This window comes from Triticum urartu, chromosome 6A, assembly GCF_056163025.1.
Source record: "Triticum urartu cultivar PI428250 chromosome 6A, HENAU_Tu73, whole genome shotgun sequence".
NCBI classification, from domain to species: Eukaryota; Viridiplantae; Streptophyta; class Magnoliopsida; order Poales; family Poaceae; genus Triticum; species Triticum urartu.
In genome coordinates this window covers 582,201,449-582,223,210 of record NC_141878.1, presented here as the reverse complement: position 1 = coordinate 582,223,210, position 21,762 = coordinate 582,201,449, and the positions used below count along the sequence as shown (strand labels likewise).

The 21,762-nt window shown below is 47.1% G+C and overlaps 4 protein-coding genes across 4 annotated transcripts; all 4 read right to left on the bottom strand.

The window, feature by feature from the left end:
• Positions 1-1,738: 1,738 nt before the first annotated feature.
• Positions 1,739-2,579, bottom strand: YCF37 (homolog of Synechocystis YCF37). The gene has a single exon (XM_048680878.2). The coding sequence runs from the start codon at positions 2,438-2,440 to the stop codon at positions 1,982-1,984; it is 459 nt and encodes a 152-aa protein (XP_048536835.1). The 5' UTR covers positions 2,441-2,579; the 3' UTR covers positions 1,739-1,981.
• Positions 2,580-5,819: 3,240 nt separating this feature from the next.
• Positions 5,820-7,713, bottom strand: LOC125515410 (RNA-binding (RRM/RBD/RNP motifs) family protein). The gene is made up of 4 exons (XM_048680876.2): positions 7,135-7,713; positions 6,884-6,985; positions 6,521-6,793; positions 5,820-6,238 (listed from the first exon to the last, which is right to left on the bottom strand). The coding sequence occupies exons 1-4, from the start codon at positions 7,618-7,620 to the stop codon at positions 6,185-6,187; spliced, it is 915 nt and encodes a 304-aa protein (XP_048536833.1). The 5' UTR covers positions 7,621-7,713; the 3' UTR covers positions 5,820-6,184.
• A 5,668-nt stretch (positions 7,714-13,381) lies between these two features.
• On the bottom strand, positions 13,382-14,702 carry LOC125527469 (putative nicotianamine synthase 4). The gene has a single exon (XM_048691975.2). It carries the CDS (start codon positions 14,640-14,642, stop codon positions 13,650-13,652), a length of 993 nt encoding a protein of 330 aa, XP_048547932.1. The 5' UTR covers positions 14,643-14,702; the 3' UTR covers positions 13,382-13,649.
• A 4,305-nt stretch (positions 14,703-19,007) lies between these two features.
• On the bottom strand, positions 19,008-21,465 carry LOC125527470 (uncharacterized). The gene has a single exon (XM_048691977.2). The coding sequence runs from the start codon at positions 21,364-21,366 to the stop codon at positions 20,518-20,520; it is 849 nt and encodes a 282-aa protein (XP_048547934.1). The 5' UTR covers positions 21,367-21,465; the 3' UTR covers positions 19,008-20,517.
• Positions 21,466-21,762: the final 297 nt, after the last annotated feature.

Sequence of the window (21,762 nt, the reverse complement as noted above, 5' to 3'; positions counted from 1 at the left end):
AGCCTGGGCTAGCCTACTCAGGCCGTCTTTCGGTAGATGAGGCACCCCTAAACCGTAACACTGTCAACGGCCGTTGAACCGATCTTCGATCTTGGTTGCATTTCGGACGGGGCCAACATGTAGACGTCAATTTTGTAAGCTTGTTGAGGTCGCAACCAGTTCATGAAGCTCTGTTAAAAGTTGTTATGCGTGGCTCAGTTCTTTAAAACAAGCAGTGCTTCTCGGCCCATCTTATTCGGCTATTATGCTTCCTGAATTCAGTTGGCCCATCTGAACGACAGCCGCATCCGATCTTGAGTTTTTGGTGTAGATAGCCAATCCTCATGAAGAAGTTTCCCAGCGAAGCTAGTTTCTCGGGGGTCGATTTTCCACGAAACACTTACGAGGGTTAGGCTCCGGTCCAAGCTGGTTAAGCCAAATCAGTTCGGGCCTGCTGACTGCTGGTCAAGATGATGTGTGTGTCATGAGCCCCATCAAGGCCACATCCTGTCAGTCATGATGATGTGACTAGAATGCACGCCTCGGGCGCCAGCACCATTAACACATCAAATTATTTGAGACCATGCTTTCAAAAACACAATATTCTCCTAAAACTCCAGGAAAACTAAGTTTTTGAATGTAGCCTTAGACGTTTGAACCCAACGGGAATAAGTTCTATCAACCAGTTATCACCTTGTGAATCTTGTATCACACATGGTGGGGGACACAAAATCATGGCAAGTTAGTATGTTGGACACTACCCAAACTGAGTGCGCCAAGATAAATGTGGACAGGTCGTTCCTTCTATCTCCGGATGGACTGCTTTTAGAGGTGTGGGATAGGACGCATGTTCATCTTTGCGACTATTCATGATGCATGTTGTGATGCAGAAGAAGTGGAACTTCTCACTCGCCTGAAAGAGCCTTCGAAGGGTGAGAAATGTTATTGTTCTACCATTATCACCTATATGTTGGCATACCGAGCTCTTGATATGTAAGACCTTTCTGGATTGCGTCATGGTTTTCTTTTTTTCAACATGTTAAGAAGGCGGCATTTGAGCTAGAAGGGTTGCGATTACTCATTGTCAAAGAGATGGAAGATGGGCTAGCTAATTGTCATTTTGGAACGATGGTGTCCTACTCAATGCAGCAAATGTAGCATCTACTATCACTGTAAATTGTAAACCTATATGATTAATATATCCCACATTTTCCTCAAAAAAGCTCCACTTGGTTCATTTTCATTACAATTGTTATCAAACCATCACAAGTTGTTCTGTTTTCAGAGTGTCTAATCATACTTTTAGGACCTATTCGGCAACTGCCCATCTCCTGGCTTCTCTAAGTCAGCAGACGAAGCTGGGCCAAACAGGTCAGCTCCGTGAAGTTAGCTTTACAAATCTAAGATGGGTTGTAGTGCAAAAATGAGGAGCTGGTGTTTTGGCGATCCCGTGAGTTGCAAAACAAGGAATTCACATTATTTATGGAGAGCTACCACCGCGAAGTGAAAGAAAACGATTCGTACCAGGGAAGAAAAGAACGAAGCAAGTACCTTTCCTCCCTACCATGCTAGAATCGAGCTTAAGTGCTTAACATGTTAAGCAGCTACCAGCCCAAGACTAGCGATCGTGGATCTGGGAGTTCTGTTGCCGAATGGTTCTTTCGAACCACGAGTTTCGTCGGGAAGATGGAAGCGAATCGAGGAGCTGGATTTGAGGATTTCTGGCGTTGGGCAGTTGCCGAACAGGTACTTAGCATCATGAAACAATGTAAGTTTTATACATTAATGTAGCGCAAATTCCCTACAAAGCAAATTGTATGATCTTGTTGCATACTACATAACATTGTTGAACTATGAGCATCCATCACTCTATAAAATCATACTAAAATATACCACACCACAAAGTCATGAACAAATAATGATAGCCAGTTCCTTCTGTAAGCACTAAACCCAAACACCGGATGGGCCAGCAAAAACACTACGGGCCGAGCCGACCAACCCTCTAGGCCTCGGGCTTGAGGATGCCGTTGACGACGGACAAGCCGACGAGGACCCCGAGCGCCTCTGCGCCGGCGACCACGCCGGCCTGCACGAGCGCGTCGCCGGCGAGCCCCGCCTCGGCGGCCAGCTGCATGCCCTCCCCGGCGACCTCCTTCCCGGCCTCCGCCACCGCCTCCCCGCCGGCCTCCACGGCCTCCACCGCGGCCTCGCCCACCTCCCGCGCGGCCTCCTCCGCCCGCTCCAGCTTCTTCCGGATGCCGAAGAGCCCGATGCTGCCGGCAGCGTTCGCGGACGGCGCCACCGCCGCCAACGACGACCCGGCACCCGCGGCCGACAGCAGGAGGAGCACGGCCGAGCGCCGGTCGAACCGCGTTGCGGAGGCGACGACGCTGCGCATGCGGCGCCGGGCGGCGGACGGGGCCGCGTGGAGCGCGAGGCTGGAGGTGGCGGAGATGGCCATGGCCGGCGGCGAGGTGTGTGGGGCTCGCGCGCGTCTGCTCGATCGGCTCAGGCGTGCGTGCGTGCGGTGAGGAGTGGTGGTGTGTGGCAGGGAGGAGGCTGCCTCTCCTCTCGTAGTCGGGCTGGGAGGATGTGGTGGTCTGGTGGACACCGGTGGTTTGGTTGTCCCTCGTCGCGCCAACGAGGAGACATGTCACGCTCAAACCACACCAGTGGCTCCCGCTTGATTTGTTTTTATTTTTGTTTTTTTATGGACAAAAATAAAATATCTCTGTTTTCTTTCATGTTACCAACACTTTTTGTGGGAAATTCTCACGCTTTCTTTGTGCCACTTTGGATGTTGTGGGCAATGGTGGCTTTGGTTGCTCCTCGTCGCGCCAACGAAGAGGAGACATGTCACTCACACCAGTGGCTCCGGCTTGATTTGGTAATCTTTTAGTTGTTTTTCTTTTTTTTGATCTCTATTGTTGTATTTCTGTTACCAATACTTTTAGTAAAGAAAAAGCTTTTGTAGCTTCTCGATGACTCCTTTGGATTGTAGGATTTTTTATAAGGTTAGAATTAAAAAAACTATATAATATCCCTTGGGATTACAAGGCACAGGTTGAATTTATATAGATGGCCAAATATACATGGGCTCAAACAATATTTTCACTTCGTGAGTGTGACAGATTTTGCTCTATCACGATTCAGATCTTTTTGTTCCTCTAAAGTTCCTTATTTATCCCATGGGTACCATTCGAGTACACCATTTGAAGTATTCATACATTTTTAAACCATACGTTAATCCACACACATAAGCCCAGTCACATGTTTTGGATATTCTCATGTTTTGAAATTTAGCCATCCAAGATGACCTTAGCTTATGTGCATCTCTCGTGGCTTGGTGAGTATGGTCACCAACTCACCATCGTATTGGAAATAAAGTTTTGTTAAACATGTTTTCTTTAGTTTTCACCGAACGGAAGATCGTTCGTTATGATGTATATCACACAATCAAGATCTAAGCTAGTCATGTTTATGTCCTGATTGTTCGTGCCATCTATCTACTCCATGAAGCGTGCGCACACTAACTCATGGAATTGACACCCAATTTTGTAGGTTTTCCATGAAAAAAATGTAAATTTTAACATTTTGATAAAAGATATGACTAGCAAAACACCGGTAGGCGTGACCCTCATGGATAATAAATAAAATTTTAAAATGTCATATGATGATGTGCGAGTAGTTAAAAGAATTGTTTTATTTGCTTTTTGATGTAATATGATATATTAAAAGTTTAGTATCACAATGGCATAAGCAATCTGTGAACATTATTGTGTTTAGTAATTTAACAAATAATAGTTTAAATTTTGTAAAATTATGAAATGATTGGAGTATATTGAGTAAAGTCTTGATTCATCATGTCCACTCAATATAGTGTATGTTTAGCCAACCCATCGTTTAACAAGAACAAAATAAGTTGTAAGGAGATCAAAACAATGTCGTACAGAGAGAATGAGGCAATAGAATCTAATTCCGCAGCATTAGACATATATCAATTGGTACATCCGTTGACCATGTTATAACTTTGAATAAACATATCGTCCCCGTTGTGGCTCTTGCAGTGTGCTCAAACAAGAAATGAATGTCTAGTCTAATGGTCTGTAATTCACAAGAATAATTGTATCACCTAAGTTGTGATTTTTATGGTATAAAAGCATCGCAGAAACCTTTTGAAAGGTTTTTCTATGTGAAGAAACAACTAATCTCTAATGTCTTTTTTTTATCAAAGACTAAGTTGTGCCGGATATCCCTAACTATGATTTCCTACAACATGTGTTATTTAGTTATGTTCTTATTTTGTCTGTGAGATGTGATATTACTAGTTCAGAAAGTATATTTCAACTTGGAAAATAGATCCAAAATTGTCCATTGCTGCATTTTTTTGCATTAGAAAAGGTTTGAATATGCACGGTTGTTATGTTAATGTTAGTAGTATAAAAGAAATTTAGAAGTTTTGCATCTAGCTTGCACATATGTAGTTTCTCATGTAGCAAACGAAATAGATATGGTAAGAATGTAGGACTGGTTTACCGTTCATTTGAGCGTGTCGATATCATTCGTTTAAATTCTATGGCACACCATCTTAATTCATAGGGGTTCTGTCGGCGGATCATTTGATGGCCTCCAGCACTACATTTCTCAACTATGGATACATGTATGCACAACATAAATTATGCATTGACAAGCTGACAAGGCATAGCGACGGGACTGGTCGGTCTTACCGTCAGAGCACTCGGACACCAATTATGTTTTTGGCACCATTGGAACTCAATGGTGAGCATCTCCAGGGAAACCGTCTTGGACAGATTGGCTACTAAGGCCTTCCACTATGTATCTGGTGCCAAAACTCTGAAAAGTATGCCACATACACATAGATGTCAGATGAAAATAATTTAGCACCGATCACACAATGTCGAAGAATCTAGCATCGATTGGAACTCAAGCCCACTCATATAAATTAGTATAAATCAGCCTTGGCCACCCCACTGCCAGCGTCCCTTCCTGGCTGTTGCATGGGCTGACATGGTTTACTTTATTGCATGGAAGGATTTGGCATCAAAGCAAGTAGGTGCTCCGGTGCCCAGAAATTTTTGTTTGGCATCGCTTGGGCAATGTAGGGCATCGGTGCCAAATACCCAAAAAACAAATTTAGCACCGCTTTTGGCCTACATAGTGGAAGGCCTAAGAGCTTGTGTCCCATCTGTTGGGGCGGCATCGTCTTTGACTTGTCGCTGATGTTCACCCCCGTCGTGCATGCATTGTACAACACCAACGACAAAAAACAATCAAAACATAAAAGCAGCTATGAGCTAATTTCACTTCATTTGTTCTTTTATTTCTTTCCTTTTTGTGAAGTTGTCTTTTCCCCCAAATTCCCCTTAATACGCCAATGAAAAGAAAACTTTGCTACTTTGTTAGCCTCTATCCGCGTGGTGTGGTCGCCATCAAACCAAGAAAAGGTGGAAGAAAATTGTCACCGTCATAAATGATCTGTCACAATACTTACAACTTACGAGCTTCATGGTGCTCTGATGTTTGTGTATGTGTCTTTGTACTCTTGCCTCTAATGTATTATATCATCTCTCAGAAAATTAGTATTGCAGTGTATATTACATTTGCAGTTGCAATATGCATTGACAATGTTGAATTGGAAAAAAAAGTCTGAGTTGATTCTCCAAACAACAGCTTAGTGTTCACATGAATCTGGCATAACTGCTAGTAGAAAGAATGGTAACGGATCCATCTCGGACAAATATGTACACTTAATTAGGTACTCTATCATCCTCAGCCCAATAATTTGTGAGAAAAACATAAAACCAAGTTGCAAGCGGATCTAAAAGAATGCGGTTCCAAGATCATGGAACCATGGAAATATATGCTCACCAGCAACCCCAATAATTTTCAGTCACAATTTCACATCATTAAGTACATATCAATCTTCCCTCGCAAAAAATACATATCAAATTTTCTTTTAGAAAAGTAAGGCTTTCCCCCGCTCCATCTCGACGAACGAAGCCACCAAATATACACCATGTTGGCATATCAGATCAGGCGATGCAAGAACCATGTGTTACTGCTCTTGGAATGCGCTCCCACGAGCAATCGATGGCTTATTTGCTGCTCCGTGATCTGCATTGCGAGGAAGCATTGCATAAACCCCGATGCGAGTTTCTCCAATGTGAAGAAACAATCCAGCTCTCTAGTATCTCTTCCCCAGGGCCAAGTTGACCCGGATCTCCCTGCCTTCGATTTCCTGCAAGACGCGTTGTTATTCAGTTAACTTCAGTTATGTCATGAAATCTGATTATTTTTATTGGACCTGTGAAAAATGAATTTCCAAGCAGAACCAAGTTAGTTAACAAAACAGAGTTCATCTTGCCACATTCTGCATTTGATGGGTTTGCAGGTACTAGTGTCAGGTTAGTGATCATCACCACATTAGGAAACAATTCAGTAGCTTGTACCAAGACATGCACATCTGCAGCTTCTCATGTACCAAACATGAAGGGAGATGGTGTCAGGCAGTGTTTCTTACCGTTCCGTTGAGCGTCTCGATGGCCTGGTCCATCTCCTCCTTGGTGGAGTAGCAGACGAAGCCGTAGCCGCGGGAGCGGCCGGTCTCGCCGTCGTAGAGCACCCGGGCGCCGACCACGTTGCCGCAGCGCTGGAACGCGTCGGTCAGCATCTCCGGGGTGACCGTCCACGACAGGTTGCCCACGAAGAGCTTGTGCTCCGTCTCCGGGTACAGCGGCGCCTTCGGCTTCGGCCTGTCGGCCATGTTCACCCTCATCGTGCGCCCGCTGTACAGCTGAAAGAACAACCGAAACGTAAAATCGATCATGAATTCCATTGCAGCACTGTGCGGAGTGATGGTAGATAGATTGAGCAGAGTGCTCACGGTGCCGTCGAGGTTCTTGATGACCCGCTCGCAGTCCTCGAGCGTGCTCATCGTCACGAAGGCGAAGCCCCGGCTCCTCCCCGTCGTCCGGTCGTACAGCACCTGAAAAATGCAATGCAGGCGTTTGAGATCAAGATCGATCATGCAGGTTAAGTAGGATGCCGGATGAGCTCTAGTCAAAATAGTGATCTGATCATGTATGTGGAATTAAGGTAACCATTTCAGCAAACAGCGTGCGTGCGCGCGCGTACCTCGACCATCTCCGGGACGGCGTGGTCCTGCACGATGCCGGCGAGCAGCGCGCTGTCGCAGTTGTACGGCAGGTTCCCGAAGTAGAGCTTGGTGGCGCTGCTCCCGGTGCCGGTGCTTCCATCGCCGCCGTCCGAGCTCGCCTCCGCGGCCGCACCCTGCTCCGCCTCCTCCGGCTGCGGCTCCTCGACCTCCCCTGCTGGCTCATCCTCTTCCAGCTGCCCCGGGGCTTCCTGTACTACTTCTTCTTCCTGCGCCTCCTCGACAGCCGTGGCCTCCTCCTGCGACGCCAACGCGACGACGGCGAGCGCGCGCCTGCTCCCCCGCGGCACCGGCACGACGGGCGCGGCGGCAATGAGCCGGTGCGCGTGCGGACGGGACGACGACGCGCGCGCCGGGCGGGGGAACGCGGACGCGGCGTGGTCGGCCTGGAACGGGAGGCGCAGCGCCGCCGCCGTGCGCGCCGCGGAGAGGCAGGAGTGCGCCATGGCGCCCGGCCGCGAGTTTAGCGCTTGCGAGGGGGAGGTACGAAGCAAAAGCTCGAGGTGGTGATGTGGAGCGGCACAGGGCCAAGCAGCAGGGGACGGTGGAAGAGGGGATAAGGGGAGGTGGTTTAGTACGGGCCGCTGACACGTGGGCCCTTCGGCGTGGTTCCTGCTCTCCTTTCCACCTTTTTGAACTACCACTTGCATTTTTCTCTAGCAGAGGTGAAACAGACCATACACATCTAGAGCGAGAATTGGAATGAAAAGTATCTTGGCCTCCTGGTCCATATGGGTAAATCAAAGAAGAAAGCCTTCGCTTATGTCAAAGGTTCAATGGCGGGGAAGGTTTATGGATGGCAAGAGCGGCTCATAGCGAAAGTAGGGAAGGAGACTCTAGTGAAAGCAGTTGCGCAGGCCATACCAACCTTCGTTATGTGGTGCTTCTATCTGACAAAGTCATTCTGCCAAGAATTAAGTTCGCCTATGGGGAAGTATTGGTGGAGCCAGCAAGAGAAGGAAAACACGCTTCACTGGATCAGTTGGGAAAAATTGACACGGTCTAAAGCTCAAGGGGGACTCGAGTTCAGGGATATGCATAGCTTCAACCTAGCTATGCTTTCTCGGCAGATCTGGCGTTTGATCCAAAACCAGGAGTCCCTATGCGCTCAAATTCTAAAGGCCCGATACTTTCCAAACACTCATGTTCTAGATGCCGTGGCTAAGGATGGAATCTCTTATTCATGGAGAAGTCTCCTTCATGGGCTGGATCTGTTTAAGGAGGGGTACGTTTGGCGTATTGGGGAGGGCACACAGGTGCGGATATGGTCTGATCCGTGGCTTCCTAGGCCTTGGTCACGAAAGGTTTTAACTCCAAGGGGGCCCAGCCTGCTTGAGTTTGTTTCTGACCTCATTAGTCCCATAACGGGGAGTTGGGATGAACAACTCGTCCGGGATACCTTTTGGCCAGTTGATGCAGCCTCTATTATGCAAATCCCTCTTCGCGAAGGAGTTGTTGATTTTATTGCCTGGCAATTCGAAGCAAAGGGAAACCACACAGTCAGGAGTGCATACAAATTGCATGTTCAGTTGGAGAAGAACGAGCGTGATGGCAATGCGGGCAGTAGCACGGGCCTACCGGGGAATCTCGATAACTGTCATGATGATTCATGGAAGAGACTCTGGAAGCTACCCTGCCCGAGAAATATTCAGATGTTTGCATGGCACATAAAGCATGAGTCTCTGGCCTTGCGGACTAACCTTGTGAGAAGAGGTGTGCAAGTTGAGGATAAAACATGCCTATTCTGTGGAAGAGTGGAGGAGGACGGGGCACACTTGTTCGTCAAATGCAAGGCAGTCAAGGAAGTCTGGAGGGACCTGTCGCTAGAGAAGGAAAGAATGGAGCTGGAACGTATCACGTCTGTGCATGTGATGTTGGACTTTCTTTGGGGGCTAGATGAGAAAAAGCGCATCCTAATCCTTACCTTCTGGTGGCTGTGGTGGAGCAACCGGAATAAGGTGAGGGAAGGAGAGATGCCGGAGTCGTCCGCGGACGTGGCGTGGAGGACGAGGAGCTGCGCTATGGAATATTACCAGGTCTATGCACAAGCAGGGGCTGCTCCAGTCAAATCTGCGTGGATACCCCCACCGAATGACAAGATTAAGCTCAACATCGAGGAGTCGCACATGCCAGGCGAGTCACATGCTGGATGTGGTGTGGTGGCGAGAGATGCGGCGGGTACTATCCTGGGAGCACGAGCTGGCAGGAAGGAACTTGTGGCTGATGCCTTTGCGGCTGAGGTTCATGCTATGGCCGAAGCCGTCTCTTTTGCTGCGGATATGGGTATGTTACGGGTGATCTTCGAAACGGACTGCCAATTGCTAGCGGAAGCCATGGACTTGGGGAAAGTAGACTCCTCGGCATACTCTGCAATCATTGAAGATACTAAGCTTCAACTTAAGTTGTGGTTCTCACACCATGAAATAATACTCTGTAAGAGACATGTAAACTCTGTAGCTGACGCGCTTGCCAAACTTGGGCGCTTATGTGATGTACACCACTCTGTGGAGTGGGAGTCGGATGTTCCATCCAACGTGGCTGTTTGTGCTTTGGGTGATCTGCCCGGGCACCAGTAATATACAAGCTATGCTTGACCCTAAAAAAAAGAGGTCGTCCAGATTCTCTTAAACAAGGTGTCATGCAAAGTCTAAATGTCCACAATGAATCCTTGAGTGACAGATATTTAGGGTTGCCAACGGATGTTGGTCACTCCAAGAACGGCACGTTCAAGTACCTTCGTGACAGAGTGTGGGAGAAAGTAAGAGGATGGATGCGAAAAATGCTTTCAGTTGGTGGAAAGGAAGTCCTCATCAAACCGGTCGCACAAGCGATCCCAGTTTTTTCAATGTCTTGCTTTCGGCTTCCTAGACGAGTTTGTGAGAGTGTAACCTCCATCATACGGCAATTTTGATGGGGAAGTAAACAAGGAAGAAGGAATCCATGTTGGGTCTCGTGGGATGTCATGACGAGGCCGAAGGACCTAGGAGGGCTGGGTTTTCATGATCTTGAGATCTTCAATGTTGCCCTACTGTCAAGGCAGGCTTGGCGACTTTTACAAGAACCGGACTCCCTAAGTGCTCGCATTCTTAAGTCCGTCTACTACCCAACGACGACCTTATTGGAGGCGGAGTTAGGCCCCCATCCATCGTAGGTCTGGCGAGCCATTATTGATGGAAGAAATGTTTTGAACCATGGGATCATCAGGCGCATTGGGGATGGCGCAACGACCAGAATTTGGCATCATAACTGGCTCCCAAGAAGTGGCCTCATGAAACCTTTTCCGCCTAGGGTGGCTGATCCTCCGCTGATGGTGAGCGATCTCATCGAACCAACCATGGTATGCTGGCGAGAGGAGGTAGTTCGTCAAGTTTTTGTTTCAGCCGATGCGGAGGCAATCCTGAAGATCCCCCTCTGTACAAGACATGTGGATGACGTTTGGGCATGGTCGGGCGATCCAAAGAGGCGTTTCTCAGTAAAATCAGCCTACAATTTGATCCACAAGATGAAGACGGGAAGGGAAGATTGGCTAGATGAGGCCGAGGAGATGTCCAGCGGTGAATCAAAAGGATGGTCATCAATTTGGGGCTTGCAAGTTCCTTCAAAACTGAAAATTTTCACATGAAGGCTGGCTCGTCACTCACTTCCTACTAGTGATGTTCTGCATCGTCGAAACATGTCACCGTCGCATGTGTGTGCGTTATGCGGAGCAGCGGACAACTGGCACCATTTTCTTATTGATTGCAACTACGCCCGGTGTGTGTGGGCTCTATCAAATGAGGATATGGTGCAACATATGTGTATGCAGAGAGATGATCAAGCAAAGAGATGGCTCTTTCTGATGAGCGAATCGCTTTCTCAAGAGGAGTTTACTACCATGATTGTCACACTTTGGGCCATATGGGCGGCGAGGAGGAAAATAATCCATGAAGGAATTTACAGAACTCCATTCTCAACTCATGGTTTTGTCACCAGCTACTTGGCTGATTTGAAGCAGATACAGAAACCTGTTGACAGGTCACCGACAACTCCAAGAGCCCGCCCTACTACTTGGCAGCCACCACCTGATGATCATGTCAAAATTAATGTTGATGTGGCTGTGCCACGTGCTGGTGGAAGGGGGCTGTGGGAGCCGTTTGCCGCGATGCATCGGGTGTGTTTTGGAGGGCCTCGGCAGTTATCTTCAACAACATTGAGGACCCGGAGATGCTTGAAGTTCTAGCTACCAGGGAAGCTCTGGCCTTGCCGACGATCTATATGAGCATAAAGTTTTCATCGCCTCGAACTGCATGGCTGCGGTGGAGGCGATCAGAGGAGGAACGGCAGCAGCATACGGAGCAGTGGTACATGAAATAACAGATAGAGCTCATTTTTCTTCTCTTGTACCTTTAGTCATGAATTTCGGACCTCGAACTTTGAGGCCCACAACCTCGCGAAGCATGCATTAATGTTGGGGACCGGCCGCCATGTTTGGTTAGGCCACCCCGGCGATCTTTTGTTCGTCCCTATAAACATTGTGACAGTTGAATAAAAGCTTCGCGAGTTTGTCTCAAAAAAAACTTGCATTTTCTCTCTCAAAACAAAACTACAACTTGCATATTCCAAAAAGGTGAGCAAAAAACAAAAGATTTATTGTGAGTTTGGTTTTGGTTGTAGATCGATCTTATGCAATATTCCCTCCGTAAACTAGTATGCGACATTTTAGATATATTAGTTTATAGAGGTAGTACTCGTTTTGATTCAGAACAGGGTGTCCGTTTATATGAAAAAACACCAACATGTGTCTTGCATAGACTTTTGGCAATGTCTTGAACTGAATTTGGTTTGATATGTACACTGAGCAAATGATAAAATACGGTAAATCATATCGATGATCAGACACGTACTTCAAACTTATGGAATAACTAAGTTTATGAATACCCCGCAAAAAAAACTGAGTTTACGGATGGGCCTAGTGCCTCGTAAAAGGCCAATTTTCAAACCCTAAATTACACAAGGAGAAAATAAGTATAGCTTATCGACCCCTCCCCCCCCCCCACCAAGGGCTCATGGCAGCAAACCACCAAGGGCATGATGAAACTTAGTTGAAGAGAACAACATTAAAACGAGATGCCATAGTTGTTGTTGTGGCCATCATGTGTGGCATCACCTTAGATCGTATCCCATTGAAATCTAACATCAAGACACCAAGAATATAGCACTGTACAATCTGATACCGCACCCAGTCCTGATATTCATGAATTGGAGAGATAACTGACGATGCCTACTAAAAAATGAGATTCAGTGACACATAGCCTTTGGAGATATAACTCAAGTATCAATACACTCTAGATTGAAACCAAAATCCACTACACCTGGTTCGTTGATTTTCACGATACAAGAGGAAGTTTCAACAAGGAAGATTCTTATTTTGAGGATGTCTTGAATCAACTCCTCGCGGAAGGGCTTGGTCTTGAGAGGAGGATGTGCATAAACTCTATTGATGCTACTACGTAGGATCGATAGGGCTTTTGTGCGAGACCCATTTAGGGAGAGATTCTCTCCACCATACAAGGCCTTCTTGCTTGGGTTTTGTGCTTCTTTGGTCCTTTGTGTTGATCTTTCACTTATTCTTTCATATGGTCTTTTTTTTTTGCTTTCACTTATTCTTTTACGCGGTCTTCCTTTTTTGGGACTTGTTGACCATGAAGGCTTGACTGGACTTTCATCGACTGGGGTGGCTTGCTCGGACCCACGGAAGCTTTCTTGGATTATTATTGATTGGGCTTGCTTTTTGTTAACTCATCTTGACTTGCGTTGACCATCCTACGTGGTATGCCCCATAGGATAGGGGATGTGATCTCAAGTAGGGTCATAGTCATTTGTACAACACAATATGGGTGTTGTACTAGTATATAAAATGAACAATGCCGGTAAGGTTCATCACGGTCACGCCTGTAACATCGAAGATTCCAATTTACATAGTCCCCGACAAAAGTCACCAACAGAAATCATGAAGCTGACCCCCCTGACAGTGCTTGTCGAGCCATGGATGGATTTAGAGGTCAAAGGCAACGCACATTATCTATCAGACTTAGTGAGCAACTTGACAACCGGACAAATGTACTTGGATATGAATAAGACAATGATTACATCGTACTCCCTCCATCCCACACTGTAAGGCGTTTTTGTGAGCTAACATTATGGGACCGGGGAGGGGGGGGGGGGGTATTTGTGAACGAAAATCATCTTATTCCCAACTCATACACCTACAACAACACATAATGTTCCATTGCACACTATCCTGATCTACCCTGCCTTTCGGAAACTGAGTGTACAAGACATGCACGTGTAAACACCACACCGACATTATTGGGTACAAACAACACATTAATTGAAATGCATACATAGATAGCACTAGCGGGAGTAGGAAAATTACCACGTACTGTACGATTGCAAGCAATTTAGCAGCCGGGTACGGACGATGACCTCACAGCGATCAGAAGGCCAGTTCCGCGTTGGCAAACTCCTCTCTCTTCTGGGTCACGTCCGCCACCATCTCGCCGAACCTGCAGGGCGGGCTGACCACCGGCACCGTGCCCCGCGCGTACCGTCCACCACGCCCGTTGCCAAGTCCATACTCATGCACGTCGTTGGTCTTTTGCGCGATGATGACGGAGTTCACCACGTCGTCGTCTGGGTGACACACGGCGAGCACCTCGAACCCGCCTCGGCCGATGTCCTGGGGATCGACGATCGGGTACAGGAACCCACGCGCCCCGTGCGCGCTGCGCACGACGAGGGCCGCCCCGTCCGCCATGTGCGCGCCAAGGTGCGCGATCACCTTGGCCTTGTCCTCGGCCGCCATGCCCACGAGCGCGGCCAGGAAGACGACATCATACGTAGCGAGCACGTCGGTGAGGTCCGCGACGTCGGCGGTGTGGAACGACATGCGGGCGCCCACGTCCCTGTCCGCGCGGAACAACCTGCTCGCGCGGGCGTTGGCCGCGCCGCACAGGTCGTAGTTGTCGAACACCGTGTCGGGCAGGTGGCGCGCGGCGAGGACGTAGGAGCTGAACGGCAGCGGGCCGGAGCCGATGAAGGCGACACGGGCCGGGGCGATGCCGCCGGGCACGTAGCGCGACAGGAGCTCGTACTCCAGCTTGCTGAGGTTGATGTAGTTGCTGTAGTAGGGGAAGACGCCGAGGTGGTCGAGCGGGTTGTCGAAGGCGGCGAGCATGTCGGAGTAGTGCGCCTCCAGCTTCCCCTCGGCCTCGGAGCAGAGGCGGATGAGGCCCTCGCGCATCGCTTGCGCCTCCGGGCCGAGCTCGGTCACGTCCACGGGGCTCGGGGGGACGCACGCGGTGACGAGGTCGGTGAAGAGCGCGTCGACGGCGGGGCACGGGCTGAGCGAGGGCAGCTTGGCGATGGCGGCGTGGAGGCCGGTGATCTTCTGGACCAGGGCGTCCACCTCCTTGTTCTGGGCGTCCATTTTAATGTGTTCTTAGTGGAGTGGCCGATCGAGTTGCTTGATGAGCTATGGAACGAGCGGTACGGGGTATATGTAGTGTAGCTGCCGTTAGAGCACTCATCGACGGAGGTGGAAAAGTTGTGCATGCATGCAAGCTTCACGCGTCCCTGCCCAATATGGCTGGTTTCATGCCTCTGCTCTGACGTGCTCACGTCCGGCTGATGACGTGGACAGCGTTTTCTATGCCCTTTTCCTCTAGATCGTTTTTTTCCGGAAAATATAAAGAGTGTACACAAATTAAGGAGGATATTTTTCTTTTTAGACCTCAACGCGGATCTTTGGAACATGGGACCAATGCACTCGAAATGGAAAAACAGTTATAGAAAAATCAAAAAGAGTCAGGAATTTCTAGAACTTTATTGCAATGAACATGATCTAGTGCAATACCCGTGTGAAAAGTTTCATAGAGGAATGACTATTGTGGTATTCTGGGAGAACAAACAAACAAACTCGACACTATACATAAGTTACTATTCATGCCTTTTGTAATCTCAGATTTGTTTTCTTGGCCGTGGAGTCGATCGAAGCTAGTCCTTCACAAAAAATTTCACGAGTGTAATGCTTGATCATGTTTGATTCCAAAAAGATTAAGGAATTTTTGACTCTTTTTGAACTTTCTAATATTTTCTTTCATTTTGGGTGTAATGGGACCCGAGGCCCATTGTCTATTTCCGATACATAAATTGCTTTAACTAGATAATGCCCCACGCGTTGTTGCGGTAACTTTATTAAAAAATGTGTAAATAGTTGCTAAAAATAACTATATCTAATGAAAAGAAAGTATAAGCTTGAAAATCAATAGAAGAAAGAGTCTAAAAGTAAAATAAAAACTTTTGAATTACAGTTAAAAATGTCATTAAAAAAATGTGAAGAATGACTAATATGAATGTATGACGTGGCAGTGTTACATGCATAGACTAATGCAATTGAAAACAATTGTAATTTATAAGTTAATGCATGACTTGCTTATGTGGTTGATTTTGCATGACTTAGTGGGGGAGAAGACTTAAATGCATGACTTAGTAGGACGTTGAAGTGAGCTTAAAAATTAATAAAAAAAGTGTTTAAAAGTAGAATAAAAACTTCGGAGTTACATGATAACATGAATGTAAGATGTGGCAGCTTACATGCATAGACTAATGCAATTAAAAATAATTGTAATTTATAAGTTAAATGCATGACTCGCTTATGTGGCTGATTTTAATTGGCTTAGTGGGACATAAGACTTAAATGCATGGCTTAGTGGGATGTTGAGGTGGACACTTTGCATGTTAAAAGAATTGGGATCAACTTTTTAAGAATGCACGATTATGATGATTACTACCCGCCAGATTGATCGATATTGCCGCCAAAGCTAAGCTCATATGTAACAAGAAAAATGCCGCTGTTAGAAACCAAATTCACTTCATTCTTTCAATATGCAATCGAACTTACTTCAAGCCAATGGTTGCGACCTCCGGATGTGACTTTAGGTGGCCTAGCCCACGTGGCGCTGATCTTGGGCATGGGATGTACGTAACTAAATGGTCCTATCATTTTATTTTACCGGGGAATTAAGAGACGAAAAGTATACTTTTCTCAGATATATAGGTACAATATTTTATAAAACCAGATGGTGCTCCGCACGTTGTTGCAGGAATGTTTTGCAATATTTCAATGAAGTTTTGGTTATATGGAACATGAATATTTGAAATAATAGTTTTTGAAAGTATATAATAATTTGATTTAAATATCATAATAGAATGGAATTGTACATGCATGCATGTTTGCATGTTGAAGTGGATTTTTAATATACATAGTTGCATGTTTTGTGAGCCTTTTTCTATGCATGTTGAATGATGAGATGACATGTTGTATGTTGAGAGAAATATGTTAGTGGGGGCTAGCTATTTAGATATGAAAGATATACATGTGCAAATTAAGATTCATTCTTTTTAAGTAAGAGGATAAGGGGCATCGTCACTATGCACACATCTGTGAAAGGTCGTTGACATAACAATTGTAGTGTACGTAATACTTGATGTGGTTATTGCGAATGTTATGTTTTATATATAACTACAGTGAGGTGGTTCAGAGCCTTGGCACAATCTCTATTCATCATTGCCTAAGGGAAGTCAATAAAGTGGCGTATAAACTAGCTAGAAATGCTTTTGATTCTAGTTCCTTTTATGTTTGGGATGGAGATCCTCCCGTTTTTAATTTAAATGACATTCTGAATGAAGGATTTTCATAAAAGAACTATAGTGGGTGGATGGGGTCGGGAGTCGTAAGGCTAGTGGTGGAAGTAATACAGGAACATGAATGCCACATAAGCAAAAAAAGTGATGTTGCAAGTAATTAAAGAGGATGGAGAGACAAATAGAGTAACATAAGGCTGGTCATAGTGGGGAGTAACATATATTAGTATCATGCATATGATACTAGTGTATGATACTATATCCATAGTGCATAGTATCATAAAGTAGTATCATAGATGGTCTCATTTATTGCCATGCAAGACACATAGTAACATCACATTTATTATGTTATGGTATCTATCTATGTTACTATGATCTTCTCTCTCTTCTTTAATCCCCTGCCACGTAAGCATGTTACGAGTCCCAAGTATATGATACTACTTATGTTACCCCCACTATGGCCAGCCTAATATGTTACCATCACATAGCGGTTCCCAATGTAAAATACTAATACAAAGTAATAAATGAAGTGGTGCATGACACTACATATATGTTACTACCCACTATAAAGGTAGTAACATAGACTAGTAACATACTAGTATAAGTTACTCCCCACTAATGTACCCACTTAAGTGCCTTGAGCATCCAACTCCAATCTGATGGGCTTGTTTTCTCTCTATTTTTTGAACCATAGGCTCAACTTCTATCGTAGTCATCACTCTATGTACAGAGCAAAGAAGATATCTGCACGTAGTCTCACTAGCACAAGCATTGTTAATAAACATATAAGTATCACCATGTGCAATTGATTACCAGGTGCATTCACAACATGATAACAGACACATGGTTTGGTTTGGTGCTATTCCATCAACAGTGACCTCACACCTGAATAGCTTCTACAGTCAACTACATGTACAATGAACCACACAAAAATGATGATAGGCAATACTATAAAATGTAAATTTACCAAAATCTTGTGCAAAAGCAGCATGCACAATTTCTAAAACAATGAGACTAGGACACACATTCCTAAGATCAAGCATATTACAACCTTATTATATCAAAAGGGAGAAGACAATAAAACATGCACACGATTACCTTTGTCTTTATCTGATTCCCTCGACGGATAACAAATAATCCAAACTAAGATGAAGGATATTCAATTTCTAGCTCGCTGCAATCATCCAAGAATGGAGGCAGGCATACAAATGAATACATTGTTGGCTAAAGACAGGTGCAAGGTCAACATCTAATAATTGGTGGATGTTGATGTTGTTCCCTTGATCCTATGGAGCGTTTAGAGGCCCTTCCCGTCCACGTAGAAGCATCTACTAGGGGGTACCCATCACGAGAACAATAGCTGGACAACACACTGAATGTGACACCACAGTTCGTGAGGTACCAAGGTCCCATGTTAATGATTATCGGCAGAGGAAGGAGTTTGACATTGAGGGAGAAAAGGGATGTGGTTGAATTGAATACCCAAGTCGCAATTGGTGGTGACGCAAGGCTGGGTTGGGCCGCCATGGTCAGTGAGCAGGACCAAGCTGCCTCCGTCTTCAGCCACTGATCGCCCTCCTCCGGCCTCACGTGCCACAAGCTGCACTTGGGAGGCCCTCATCGTGTGGAGATCCTCCATGGCAGGGGATAAGAGATGGATATAACACAAGTCCTTCCCTTTCTGGTTGCTGACAACAACAAAGAGCAAAGCGAGCAATGATTGATAGAATAGGGGGGCCATGGTGTAGAAGCAAAGCATTGAGGGCACGCGCCGACTCATAGACCGCGGGAATTCAGTTGACAATGACGCGGGCTCTGCGATAGAAAAACAAAGGAGCAAGAACCATGAGTGGTAGCAAGGTCAAGCACATCATGCGTGCCCAGTGTGTAGAAGCGTGTGGTGGCCTCGAGAGAAGCTAGTAGTCAGAATGACATAAAGTCCAGAGCGGCGGCGACATATCAAGGGCTAGCTAGATGAGGGTGGTGGGCCGATGGCGTGCAACAGGCAGATGCAACGAAGCACGGGTGCGCCATCCTCCTCGCTATTCGTGTAGCCGCCGCTGTCGTTGGTTATAGGAAGCTATTGGAGAGGATCGGATGGATAAGGCAATGTGCGCACAAGAGTGTTTCAACCAGCATTTAGATGGGCCCATGATGTAGTCACCCACTCGTGGGAAAGGGCCTCAGACTGCTCCCAGCGAGCACCGCATAAACTTGGAGGAGATAATCATGGTCTAATCCTAAGGATGGGATGAAGGGGTATTTATTGTCTATATCCTCATAACCTACGTTTAGTATGCCAAAGGCAACTTACAATCCAGTGGAGCCACATGGTGGTCGTACGCAGGCAACGAAGTCTGGTACTACCGAATGGTTAACCCCGATAGTCCTCAACGCATGTAGTCTCCGAGGCATGTTTTGTGTTTGGTAGTGTCAAGGATATGGTTCTTTCAAGTTCTAGAAGTAGCTTGCCATCGAGAGCACACTCTGCCCGGCTCAATGGTTTCGGGGGTGGGTCTTGTTGTTCTTGAGGCTTTGTTCGATAGTATCAAATGTGCTTGGCGCTTGAGAAGCATTGTGCCAAGTCTGGTAGTTCTGGACGCTTGATTGTGCATCTACTTGCCACCTCTATCATGCTTACTCCTATACACCTAAGCAAGAAAGGGTCCATGCATTTGGTAGCAAACTATCCTTGGTAATGTCAAGTGGAGAGGTCTAAGGAAAATAGGTGTTGGCAGGTTCATCGTGGGAGAACTTAGGGATTTGCATTGATATGGTGGGGCAGAGTCATATCACATCCACATCATATTTAAAACGTGAAGGAGTTCGTCCATCATGAGTAAGGCCCTATAATGGACAAATTTGCAAAAAATAAAAGAAAGGAGGCACCAACAAACATAGCTAAAAGAACCATGTTATTGGCATTCTCAACAAGAACCTCAAATGAATGTTAATGGAGCATAAGAACACAAGTCATGAATTTTTAATGGAAAAGATGGAATGGGTAGAGATGATGGCAATGGATGGTACCAAATCACCCCTATGAGTTAGAGAACTCACCACCATAATGGGCACAAGCTACCGGAATGGACGGCCGGATGTGCCTGAGCTCTGAGAGGGCTAGGAAGTTGTTGCGGTTCTTGTTTCAGGATTGTGAAGTTTCGGCGCCAGAACCTACTAAATTCTCATCTAATATGTAAGGCTAACGAAGGAGAGAGGAAAAGGGACATATTATGTGGGAGGCTGAAGGGAGATGACCGAAACGGGTGGAAGGACTATAATCTAGTGTACCTTTCTAATTATTAGAGAACCAATATCAATTAAATAAACATATTAGCTTCTATAAGTTGGAGCCTACCTACAACGATCATGTCTTTCCCTGAACTATGTTGGCATGCATCAATCGATTCCGATTCGGAGAAGGGATGTGGGTGGTTTACTTTCTTTGTGGTCGAAAGTTAATTTGAAGTAATTCGAGGGTCTAAAATAAATTTCTTCCTCTTGCTATTTGTGCTACACGATGTGATAAGAATAAAACAACAAATTAAACTGTTCATAGCGAGCAAAAAAGAACTTATTTGGCAAGCAATCGACCTCTCTTGTACTACCCACATCCTGCCAGCTATGCCACCCGGCCGCTTTGATTGATTGATCACCGGTTACCTTTCCCAGCTCTCCTGGCGGCCGAAGCAGGAGGTCCGGCGCAGCCACCTCCCTGACTTGCCGCCGCCGCGACCGTCATGATCCCCGTGGTCCGGGGACAGATCCACCCTCCACTTCTCCAGCTTCATGGCCAGCTTGCTCTGCTCGATGGCGGCGCCCCTCGGGTCCAGCGGCCCGGAGTGCTCAACCAACGGCCGCTGGCGGCGCGCGTAGTACTCCAGACCCCTCTCCTCGGCCGCGCCCTCCTCCGTGATCTCGGACAGGAACGGCGCCGGCCTCATCGCCACGAGGTCCTTCATGGCGAACGCGTCCGGCGACCCCGGCATGTGGTAGATGGGCGCCACGGCGCGCGCCTGGGCGGCGCCCAGCAGCGTCACCGCCACGTTGAGCACGCCCTGCGGCCGGAGCGACCGCGGGCGCCTGAGCTGCAGCGCCGCCACCTGCCGGCCGGTGGGCGCCACCGCCACCGCAGGAGCAGCAGTGAGCCTGGACGAGTGCACGCGCACGAAGGTGCTCACCACGATCCCCGTGCGTCCAAGGACAACATCAGAGCCAAACCTCCGGGTCGCGCGCACCTCGACGACGACGGCGGCGGTCTCCGACTTGAGGAACCCGGCGTCCACGCGGAAGAGGAACCGGTCGTTCCACGTCGGGTCGGCCCCGCCGGCGAGGTCGACCTCCGTGCGCAGCTTCCGCGTGCCGTCGATCCACGCCACGGCGTACGCGCGCACCCGGTGGCTGAGCCGGTGGCGCCGGTGCAGGTCCTGCGCGGAGATGACCGTGACCTCCAGCAGGTGGAGCGGGGACGGCGGCGAGCCGTCGTCGTGCCCCACTATCGCCGACATCGGGCAGGAGATATATCAGGACGCCCAGACTATCATGGGAGAAACAATGGCAACGAGCGGAGCGAGGCTGGTTGGTCGGTGTGGGTTGCGGAGAGGAGGACGCGAGATTTAAGGGAGACACGTCCAAGTTTAGGGTGGATCCGTCGCGGGCAAGGGTTGGCTACAGCTACGGCGTTTAAATTTCGCATATTTCTGGCGCGATCAAATTTGGAACGTGTGCTGTGATAGCGTTATTACCATTTAAAAATTTCCATTCCTATTTCTTTCTCTTTTTTTGAGTGGATTTCTATTTATTTTTCCTTCTCGGAGTGCCCGTTTCACGTTCGTCTATTTGGTGGCGTTTCAAAATTTCCAGGCCCATTGGATCGACAATCTGAGAAATGATAGTCTTTTTTC